This window comes from Palaemon carinicauda, chromosome 1, assembly GCF_036898095.1.
Source record: "Palaemon carinicauda isolate YSFRI2023 chromosome 1, ASM3689809v2, whole genome shotgun sequence".
Classification (NCBI taxonomy): domain Eukaryota; kingdom Metazoa; phylum Arthropoda; class Malacostraca; order Decapoda; family Palaemonidae; genus Palaemon; species Palaemon carinicauda.
Window position 1 is genome coordinate 54,535,822 of NC_090725.1, and position 12,271 is coordinate 54,548,092.

General features: G+C 36.5%; 1 protein-coding gene across 1 annotated transcript in view; it reads left to right on the forward strand.

The window, feature by feature from the left end:
• LOC137648322 (uncharacterized) overlaps positions 1 to 10,590 on the forward strand; it is a 37,294-nt gene extending 26,704 nt beyond the window's left edge. Inside the window, exons 2-4 of the mRNA XM_068381250.1 lie at positions 5,303 to 5,455; positions 5,672 to 5,884; positions 8,515 to 10,590. Coding sequence (XP_068237351.1) covers positions 5,312 to 5,455; positions 5,672 to 5,884; positions 8,515 to 9,909 — 1,752 coding nt within the window. The 5' untranslated portion in view covers positions 5,303 to 5,311 and the 3' untranslated portion in view covers positions 9,910 to 10,590. The remainder of the gene's footprint in view (positions 1 to 5,302; positions 5,456 to 5,671; positions 5,885 to 8,514) is intronic.
• The last annotated feature ends 1,681 nt before the right edge of the window (positions 10,591 to 12,271 follow it).

Consider the following 12,271-nt stretch of genomic DNA (forward strand, 5'->3'; position numbering starts at 1 on the left):
TCTGACATCATCACCCCTCATTTTCACTAACTATTGTGGCCTGGTATCACTGTTTGCCCGTCGGGCATACTCGATCGTGTGGACAGGGCTTTAGAGAGAAGGAACACCACTCCTTTTTTTTCACCTGATTGTGTTGTCTCTTGATAGTAAGTTATCAGGAGTATACCCATCCCAAAGTCAATGTGTAGTACAGGTAGTTACACATATACTAACAATATTTAATAGTGCACAATATTGAAGAAACACTTTAATTGGGATATATGCCACCTCCCTCATGGTTTTCTATCTTTAGGGCATTTCAGAAACCCCGGAATACCACAGCCTAGAAGAATCATGACGGAGCTTACAATCAACCAACAGCAGAAACTGTATGACGTTAGCGGACCAGCTTGTCTCGGACATTCTTGTCAGGAATCTCTAGCTGATCAGTCCCACCAAAATCACTAACAAAATGGTCTCCATATCCTACGTGGAGTCTTACTCTATGCTCCCAATCTTCTCAAGCACATCACTCTACTTTCAGTCAGTGTGTGCAGGTACCACTTGCTCTCATGCTTGGACACTGCACAATCAGATACCATGCGATCAGACTCCTATGGCCGACTCGTCTAGTTACCATTTTTTCGACTTGCAGTCGCAAAGCACATCTCACTGGCTTCTTTTCAACATTCATTACAAATGTATAAAGATCTTCCTTTGCCCAGAGATCTACGTCAGTTCTATGACCTCATGGAAGGATCCATAGTTCTCATCAGGAGAGAAATTATATAGATTGATCAGCACTTTGCCGTTTGTCAAGGACCGAAGATACCCTTTACTTGCTATGGCTGTAACATACTTGTGTCTTTATATATGGTAAACTCTGAGATCACTGGCCAAAGGAGTTCTTTATGCGCTAGCCAATCAAATAAGATTATTCCTCCTCCACTACCCACGGGCATGCCTCCTTAACTAATCAAACCCTGATGTCTGCTGTCTTAGAATCTACTTCAATTGCCAACTTCCAGAAAACAGATTTCGAACACTGGCCAGCGACAGTCTTGGGCTTCACCACGACCCATGACTTTACTAGCCTTGAGACGAGGAAGAAGTCCACAGAGTTGATCATGTCAGATGTCAAGACTAGTATCTTCTTAGGTCACCAATCAAAAACCAGTGTGCAATATAACAATGCAGAGAAAGTATACCATAGCCTCCTGCTTGGCTGGCAGGTGAATCGGGTGAAGGCAGTGAGACAAGACTACCTCTGGTAACGACTGGTTACCTTAAAGTGTACTGGCCTTTAATAAGTAATTATTCTAACCATCTCCCTTTAGAGCAAGTGCTAAAAATAAAACTTGTGACCTACAGGTCATCAACTCTTACCGCACCTTAATCAGAAATTGCTGACATTCCCGACCTGCAATCCAATATTGCTAGAAGCTTGTCCCCTACCTGCAGAAGTAAAGACAATGGAGGAAGAACACTCCAAAAGTCACATAAAATGGTTTTCTGAGCTATTGCAGTCGACTCTTCTTGATGGAGAACTCGAAAGGGGAGTGGGGACAGTTCATCAATGTATCTCCATTGAAAAAGTATGCCTGCAGTCTGTCCTAAGAAAGAAGACTTGCCCCACCCTGCATCTTCAAAACTTGTACCTTCAGAAAAAAATGCTTCGGTTCTATTCTTCAAAATGGCTTTCATTCCCTAAGTGTTCACTGTCAAATGGAATTCAACTAATGGAGTATCTTGTCGACTGCTGGACTCTGCCCCCTACATGAGCAATGTTACAGCATAAAGTCAGATTTTCTTTCTTTTACCAAGATCTTCAGATCATAGCACAATGGAGAAATCAGTGGATGATCCTTCTATAAGAAAATTACATTAGGATCAAATCTGACTTCCTTTCTTTTGTCATGACCCACGGATGATGGTATATCTGAAAAATGTCTGAGAATCCTAAGCAGCAGATGGAACCTCTGAGAATATAGATAGCATAACAGCAGTGACAGTGATCCCTTTTAGATAACAGCAGAAACAAATCAACAGTTTATGTATAGACAGCCTTGCTGATCGCCAATGATATAGTCTCCTGCTGCTCTACAATCACTACAGCGGTTTCCTGAAGCATCCTTAGTCAGCAACCAACATTCCCCTTGCCTTCGGGTTCCGGTGTTGCAGGGATATGGGACAATCTAGCTAGGTACCCGGATGACAAACCTCATCACAGAAACTTTCCTCCTACTGGAAATCTGCTGTTCAGACATTTCCAAGGGAGGATGGAGTACACTCCTGAGTGACCAATCAGTCTCAAGGATATGGTCCATGGAAAAAATACCTTTGCTTTTCATTCTTCTGGAAGTGCATGAAGTGTTGCTTAAATTGGAAGCTTTCCAAATAGTTTGAATACAAAACTTCTACTCGTGTTTTGTCAACAAAGATGCCCCTGTTCTACAAACCTTTTATTGGTTAGTAAATAGGTGCACTCTTGGGAAGTCAACAACGTGGTAGGATCATTCAAGCAACATCCAGTCGACAGGGAAATACCCTTGCATAGCAGAAAAGCTTCTTGCTCTTTGGGATACACCATCATTTGATATATTTTCCTTTCAGTTGAACAGGAAACTTTTCGTTTTCTGATTGATAGTCCTAGCCAATTGTCAAGATTTGAAAAGGCCCTACAACATTCCTGGTAATAATAGTCTTGTGCCATTCTGAACATCTACCTAATTTAACAACAATTCTACAGTCCATTGATGTCTTCTGGGTTCAGAGTGACCCTGATCGCCCCCCAAGAAGCCACACGCCTGAAAGTATCCAGAAGAGTTGTTTTTTTTTTTCTATTTATATCTGGGAAGCTCCTCAATATTGGAGGTGAAGGATACCGCTCAGCCTTCGATCCAAGTTTTTAACTAAGACTTGGCCCTTGATTCTTAAAGACTCATAAAGAACGTGGAGCAGTCTTGACCTCCTATGGACCTCAAGCTGCATATAACATCTCTCGTCTCCTTGGGTCTCTCAAGAAGACTGCTCAAGCCCTTGAGATTGGTGGCAGCTAGGCCTCAACTTAAGATTGTACTCTTAGTTTTAGCCTTGGTGAAACAAGTACGAGAATGCCATTGCTTTCCCTGTGACACAAACCTGCGACGCAAGATATTCTGAAGGATAGGAGTTCTCCCTCAGGCTTTAGTGGCCATTACTCAGAACTCCGCCGTTCATGACATAGAATCATTCATAATCTCTTCTCTGTATAGAATGACTTACAGATCAAGATGACTTGCCTCCCTGTCATGGGAGGACACTACAACAATACATACAGCAACAGAAGGAATGAGAATATATCCAAGAACACATGTTTCTTTCTTTGTGAGACAATCTGATTTGTTTTATCTTCATACAAGCGCAGAGATGAAAAGAACGTTGCTGATCCGGCTCCACAAACTCAGACATAATAGATCAACACTAGTTCTCAGGAAGAATCTGTCAATGATGCAGGTCGTGAAGACAGGATTTTTGTCGAGACAGATCATCTTCACTTCTCACTACCTTTGGGATTAGACCCAAAGATCCCGGGAAACCTTCATCCTTGGCCCAGTCAAAGGTGATCAACAGATTGTGTAACAAACCTATCTCCTTTATGGGGCAAGAAATGTTTTACCTCCTCCTTTTTCCTCCTTCCTTAGGGTGAAGTAGTCACTACTATTTGATGAACTGGACACTACATAATCCATAAAGAATACAACTCGACTGCCGAGAGGGTTGAGGTGCCAGCTAGGACCAGGGCTCACGAACACGAGGTATAGACCCACCTTGGCTTTTAGGGGAAAACCTAACAGTGGGCAAAGTGCTGAAGTCTGGAAAAGTCACACTACCTTCCCACACCCTATATTTGCCGAGTAAATCAGCAACTCCCTTGACATCTTTTTGCATTATCCTGTGGTTGCTGCTCATAAACAGTAGTTGTGTAACTAACCTAACTCCCACATGGGCAGTAAGCATCTTGTCTAAGGTAACTTGCAAATGTAAGTCTGGAATGAATGGTAGAATGCTTGACTCTCCTTCATTTTTCTTTCTTTCCATCTTGGGGACAAAGCGGTTGCAATGCTATCTATTTGATTGGACCTGATGTTGATTGGTTACATTTCAGAACTCCATTATTTATTAGTAAAGTAGCATCTGCATTATCGTCCCAGAAAGAGTTGGTGAATTTGGAATTTTTACCGACCTATTGATTATATCATAGGTACTTAATTAAAAAAGATTAACCCTTTGGCGAGGGGTTTCTTCATTGGACAGAATGTCTTTCCTCATGTTACCCCCCCCCCCCCCTGTAAAGTCTTGGTTCTATGAATCTCATCATTTCTATGAAAGAGGGTTTGGAGGTTGCTGTGGTCACTGCTTTTCTCACGTACTGGACCAGGCAGTCGGACACTTCCAACGAAGAAAAGAACCATCCAGTTTGATTCTCAGGAGACTTTCGACCAACCAAATATTGAGTGTCCTTATTGAACGACGATGGGTTGTATATCATGTAAGAACAAATACTTTTTAAAAGTAATTTGTTTTTTGCATCTATACAAATACATAAGTCATTAAATCTAACTTCACACCTCAATCGCTACTCAGTCCTGTGTCAAAAGGTTAAAAAGTGAAACTTTCAGACTGGTGAAGGTGGTGGGGCTCCTCCGCTGCACACTCCACAAGTAGTTTAACCACCAGTTGATTGCTAGCCAGTCGTTGAACAATTATGACGACCGTTTCCAGCTTGCGCTGAAACAACCTCCCTATTTAAAGGGAGATTATATAAAAAACTTATGACATTAAAGCACTTGGATTCGTATAGTTAGGAAAAATACAAATTACTTATAGAAATTTATATTTCTTACCATAGATATTGGTGATGCAAATGCTATAAGAAACTGTAATGCCACAGAACATTTTTCTTTTATTCCAAGTAAACAGGAGGAAAGCGGTGGTTGCATGCTCCATAAATCTTTCCTATATTGAAGAAAATAGGGGTTACCGTGTGAGATATATTTAGTCACACCATAAAAGTCAGGAATCACCTGAAAGGAGCTGTGCCTAAAATATTGTCGACGAATATTACTCATTGAATGTTCCTAATGAATTGAACAATCAATGTATTTTATTACCTATATAAAATTATCCTCATAACAAATGCCTCGCAAAAATGATTTTTCATGGGAATGCCTATGTATTAGTTAGTGATATTCTCACTATATCATTCAATTGGACATATAAATAAGTTATCTAATATTTGTTTTTAAAAGAATAGATAAAATCTGTTTACTTGAATCCCTAGGTGAGGAGAATGCCTTTAAACAGTGAGCCTACCTCAGCCCTATATATTCCCAGAACACTAAAAAAACGCGCGGTCTATTCTACTACCTTATGGATCATTGAACAGAGCTTCCCAGTTATCATGAACCTAGAAAACTCCACTGTTGAGGAAAGGGTAAGATTACTTGGTTGTATCAGAGCAGGTCAAGCTTATTGTAAAATAAAAAAAAAAGAAAATATAAATTGAAATTTTAAGTGTTTCAAGCTTTCACATTTCATAAAATTAATTGAAGTCATCGAATATGGTGATATTTGCCATTAAATACAAGTTATTATCAGGAATTAGATGAATCTCTATAAAAAAAAATATTAATATTTTTACTATGGACAGGTTGCCTTAAAACGTTTCAAGACTTGGTACTGGTCAAGTACGGGCAAATGGCTTGGAGGACGTACCTCTGTCCTGAGATATCTAGTTGGGAGGTCATTGGCTGACGTCATTGATGTGAATAACTGCATATTCAACAGCAAAACTTACGAAAAGTTAATGCTACAACTGCTGTTTTCGCCTGTCGCTGGAGAGATAGAGGGTCCTCATTTGAGGGTAATTAATTTCTTTTTCCGTATCTGCAATGATATAAATAATGTTTGTAATTGCAATGACGACATCTTTTCTAGACTTTGTGGTATTATTTTTACTACTGTTCTGTCATAAAGTATCCTTGCCTACTTATTCACTTGTGATAATTTATTAAATTTACCTAATTTGGCTATTACCTAAACCAATATTCTATTAAGATTATATTTCCTTTTAGGATAGTTTTCAGAGAACTAATAGTAATATATTTCTAGCAAATCATATATCTTTTTTCTTGATAGTAATGTAATGAACACTGATGACTATGAAATCTCTAAGAAAAAAAAATAGCAAAAAATTTTCCTTAAGCAATACAATCATTTGGGTTACTTTAATAGATGTCTATTTTTAATTGAATCATACAATTATATTGACTGAGGTTATTACATTAAAAACAGAAACATTAATCGTTCTATCATCAACTGTCCTTAATGAATCCTCGTCTCAGGAAAGCATTTATCTGTTTGATAAGGGAACTGAAAATTTATGCAATTCATATAAAGATTATACTTATTTCTAATAGCTGAGTAAAACTTTATTTTAACGTTTACCCATGCCTGAAAACTTTAAATCATTCATTCATTCATTAACGTTTACTTAGTAAAATCTTCATTTGTAACTATTTTTTTTGGGGGGGAGGGGTGTTCAACTCTTTTCTAGTCTTGTTTTTGTATTCCAGTTACAGTCATAAATTGGTAAGTTATTCTTACTCGAAGCTACAGCTATATATATATATATATATATATATATATATATATATATATATATATATATATATATATATATATATATATATATATATATATAATATATATATATATATTTTTTATATATATATAGGTACTTTTTTTTTATTTAATCGAGTATAGTATTAAACAGTTGTAGTAAGAATATACCAAACTGTGGTTTCGTAAGAAGAATCAATTTGTAAGAAGCTTTTGTGAATCTTTTATTACTACTAATTTGTCTTCTTTACTACAGAAAATTTGTATTAGTAGAACAAATAACAGGAAATTTTCAGGAGAATGTTTCATTTCCGGAAACAGGCTCTAAAACTGGCATACATACTCCACAGTCCATAAGGATTACTCTTTTGGTAAAACATTTTAGCAAACTAAAAATTCAAGATGACGACCATTTCAAGATGGAAGCCACTGAATATAAAAAATGCCGCAATTCACATGAACACCAAAAAAAAAAAAAAAAAAATCAAATGTGACTGATATTACTGCACATATGGACACATACAGTGGTGATTGTGACCAAGAAAGATGATGCTGGCAGCAACCACACTATGAATCTGATGGGTAATGTGCAATGCAGTCATGGAAAAGCTAAAACGTGGATTTTGTGCATGCCTGGCATACAACAGAAGCAGACAACAAACTCCTCACACTGAATACCAGTGATACAAATGTTCTCCCCATACTAACAGTGGGTTTTGTATACACTTCAGGAGCTAGGTCTGAGGCATTGTGGGTTGCCATTGTACAAAAACAGAAATTTATTGGGTTCCTATTCATGAAATGTATCACACTTACAAAAAAGAGCTAAGGGATGCTTTTCGTCCATGACTTCACTGGCTGGGATATCATTTCCGCTTTCCTTGGTAAAGGGAAGGAATCTGATTGACTAGCCTATGATATGTGTGATGAAGCTTTTGGTGCCTTAATGTAAATTCGGGAAGTACCCACCTGAAGTAGATTGTGAAAACCTTGAGCAATTGGAGAGTTTTGTGGTGATGATATACAACAGTTCCAGAACAGCTGAAGGAATTGATGATTAGAGATTTGACATGTTTTCCCAGAAGTGGTGGCCATATGAATCCATTCCTCCAAACTCAAACATGTGAAACATGCTGCCTACTCGGTGGGCTGCATCTGGAATCAATTAAGTTTACGTCAATCCGAAATGCAGACTCCTACCAACTATTGCTGGATCAAATAGGGAGACTTATAGCAGATTGTAGTTTCCATCCATTGCAGAGAGTTGGCAGCAACTGACACTTTGTATTCAAGACCGAATGCTGAGGTTGATGCAAATGCTATTCCATCACTTTGCCGCTGCATATGCAAGGTTTAGAAACATTATGATATACTCGTCTATAGAACAAGACGGTATGTGGCAAACAAGAAGAGGCCTACTACCTACATGTACATTCAATAATATGTCAAACTGATGGGCCGTACAAAAGTGGAATTTTTTACCCTAATTATGATTGACTGATATTATGGTGCAAGGAAGTCTCGGGATTAGGACTGTATATTGAAAAAAAAAAATATATGATAAGCTAATTTAATAGGATAAGGTAAGTCTCTGTGATTTTATTGCAAAAATCTTTTTTTTTAATATTCAATGACGTCCAACTTGAAAAAGGGCAACTATCATGGATTTTGTAGCTAACAGGTTTTACAATAAGAGCAGTTCCCATAGGTATTGTGTTTAAATTTTGAGAGATTTTCTATTTATCTGTTCCACTACATTGGCCAAGCTCCTTTCACTAATCATTCAGCTCAGGCTCAAATAATGTTTAAACAAAATTGAAACATAATCATATATAGATTCACTTGTAACAGGAAGTTTTTTTTTTCTTACAGTTCTTGGACCCCATCATAACTTATAAATTACTGGATTTTTTTATGGACTTTGTTCCTTTTCATCTGGAAAATCTTATTGATATGAGCATTGTATTTGATGAACCTCTGATAATCAAGACAATACTATCTGGGTCACCAAATCTCAAATTTATTCACCTGGGCCTCAATATAAACGACAACATTATTCATCTAAAAGATCATGCTCCAAATTTGGAAAAAATCTCATTGGATGTTGAGTTTATTAACCCTACTCTACGTATACAACTAGAGGAAGAACTTTTCCCAGCTTTCTTTTCAAATATGAAGAAAGCCGAAGTAAAGTCGTCTTTGGAGAGTAAAAAATCAGTGTGTGTGTCATTCAAAAGTTTAAATCAACTAACAATAAGGTGTGATGCTTATTTTGGGGTTCTATCCCTGTTTGCCCAAGCAATTTGTTATTGTTATCCAAATATAAAATTTAGATTTATATCATTGATTGCTGTACCATATGACTTCTATATGAGGAAGGCACCATACATATCTGCAATACTTAAGCTAGAACCATCAGAAATTGAAGATACGTGGTTAACTAATGTTTATTCAAGTCAAATACAGCTGATGGGCATTTCAACAGAAGAGGAACAATTTACAGATATTCCTGTGAAAAGTTCCATCATTTCTGACACGATTATTCAGTATTTACAGCATGCAACCCACCTTCAGCTATCACTATCTAGCGGACCCTATCAACAACTTGGATTTATTGCATGGGCTGAAAGGATGATTGAGTTTTCTTACGATATTCCACCTGCGGCACAAGTACTTACTCATCTCTCTGTTCTTGGATCAATAAATAGGGAAACTGATGCACAGCTAATGGTGAGGGTATTTAATCAGTGTCCAAATATGAAAGTGCTGAGTCTCACGATTAATGTAGATGGGAATTTTCCACTAACTGAGCTAAAGCCTCTCGTTAATCTCGCGGTATTCAAAATTCGCCAGACAAACATGCAGTTATCAAATTTGACATGTTGTTTTTCAAGATTTGAGCACCCTGTGGGTTTAATAGAGACCATTTGCAACATACATGAGAATACTATTCCTCTTGTGAGGGCCATATTAAGCTCTGCACCCAACCTAGAGATAGTGGAGATCCCCTACCATGACCAATTGTTAGATTTGGTCTTACGTGGTAACCTCCGTCGTGTCCATACATGGTGCATCACTGGAGGAAATATAGTGAATCTTCAATCCTGGATAAACTGTATGGAGTCCATTAGAAGGGTTGTATTTATGAATCATATGCCATTTCCTGTATACCTGTGTTTGAAACAAAGGTATTGGCAAACAAAATTGCAAATCTGTTATAGTAAAGCTAGAGAAGTATTTCCATTTAAGGATCTGCCTTCAGAATAAAATCGACTTCTTACATAATTTACTGACTTTAGTTTTGCACTAATTTTTAAGTTAATTGTTAATTGTACAGCTTTTTATATAATTTTTTTTTAATTCTATAGTTTTAGGTTTATTGTAATTTTTTTTTCTTAAAATTATACTGGTAACCACTTATGACTCTTAATCCTGATATTTTTTGTATTATTCGCACACTGCATATCAAAATTATTGTACTTGTTCAAACAAATTCAAATCATTTTACATTAAAAACAAACCAGATTCAAAAGGCGATAGTAATCCATTTCTTGTTAAATGGTTTTCTTAATAAATTCATAGAAAATGTATACCTATTAACTTGATTTACAACAAAACATATATCTGATTTTTATAGACAATTCACTATATAGGGATACAACATTGTTTATTTGATGTTGTTTTTCTATGGCGTTGGGCTAAACATATAAATTTGGCTAGGTTTTTACTAGATTCATGGCGATGTTTTTATTATAGTCATTCTTTTAGAAATAATATTGTTTATATTTCAACAAATATTTCAACTATATTTAACATGCTTCTTTCCTAGAATTATTTCATTTATTGATGAAACTTTCATGAGCTCTATGATAAGGGCTTATGACTCGATGATCTTAAGGCTTGATCTTTGTACTAACGGTTATACCCTAATAAATCAATCAAAATATGTATGTAATAAGAGTCTTGATAAAGCATCCTGCAAATCACTCTAATACAATAAAATTGAGAACATACCCCGTGTCACCCCAAAATGGTCAAAACATCTTGAAAGTAACATTTCATTACAGTTATTGAACAGAAAGATATATGAAAGAAATAGTACTTGATAACTGATAACTAGGCAAATATAATTAAACAATCAATTATCTTAATCATTTCACTCTTACGAAGAAAAAGCTGAAACACAGAATTTAATCCTAGAATCTAATCTTACATCATAATTCGTAAGATTTTAACTAAGGGTCTTTCATTAGGTAAAAGAAGAACTGTCATTCATACCAGGCCCCGGTTCAAGAGTCAAGTGGGACCAAAAGATCTCGGCAAATCTCTCTAGTTCTCTTCCAGACTCGACATCGTAGTGTAGAAATAGTTGATTGGAGAATGGTAATTGCATTCATGGGAGAATAGTAGAATTGACTAGTTAAGAACGATCTTCACTAGTCAATTCGACTATTTTCCCACGAATGGAATTACCATTCTCCAATCAACTACTTCTACATCTTCCCCAATCAACAAAAAGAAAAGTGGTTACACGAAGAACCATTTTGACAGATTAACTCGACAACAAAAGATATCGTCAGCTTTGTCTTCTGTCTTTGATGCTATTGGTATATTTGCACCTATAATGCTGCAGGGCAAGCTTATTATTCGTAAGTTGTGCCAGCAAGTTTCAAACTGGGATGAAACAACTAGTGCTGAAATTTCTAAGCTATGGAGTAAATTTTGTAGTTCTTACAGTGAAGTTAGTCAAGCTTGTTTTTCCAGACAAACTTATAAAACTGATGCTCCTGTCAAGCTGTTTCCCTTTGCCCATGCTTCTAAAGAAACTTGTCTTGTGGTTGTGCTACGTATGCTGTGCAAGGTGATCATAGTTCCCTGATATTTGCTAAGACTAAGGTTAGCCCTATTAAGGAGAAAACTCTCCCTACTTTAGAACTTTTGGCTGTTCAATTAGCTTTGAAGTGTTTTGATACTATTTTTTAAAGTAATCTATTAAATTTTGCTAAAATTGAAAGCATACTTCTTTTTTTTATAGATAGCCAAGTAGTTCGTAGTTGGATTCTTACTAATAGGGCTCCTAAAAGAAACACATTTGTAAATAATAGGTTGAAGGAAATTTCTAATCTGTTAGATAGGATTTCTGATAGATTTTGTAGGGTTTCATTAGTTTATATTCCTTCATCTAGCAATCAGGCTGATTTACTAACTAAACCTTGTACTTGTAAGCAGTTTCTTGAAAATTTCAGTCTTTGGATCAAAGGGACGCCTTGGTTGAATTCTCCTGACGAGTGGACTAAGGGTCTTTTGGGTTGTATTTTTGATAATGTGAAGGGTGACTTTTTCTCCTGTAATGTCTCCTAAAAAGGAACCTGTTGTAAATATTGGTATTTTTTCTAATTTTTCTAGACTTTATAAGTGTAGTTTCTCAGGTATTTACTGTTGTATATAAGTTTAGGAAAATTCAAGCTGACCCTAATGAGGCAGCTTCTAATTATCTTCTAAGGTTGATGCAAGAGGAAGCTTTTCCTCTTGAATTATCTTAAATAAAGAGTAGAGATTCTTTAGTTGAAGTTCCACCTTTAGTTAGGCAGTTCAATTAGTTTTTGGACGATAATGGTATAATGCGAAC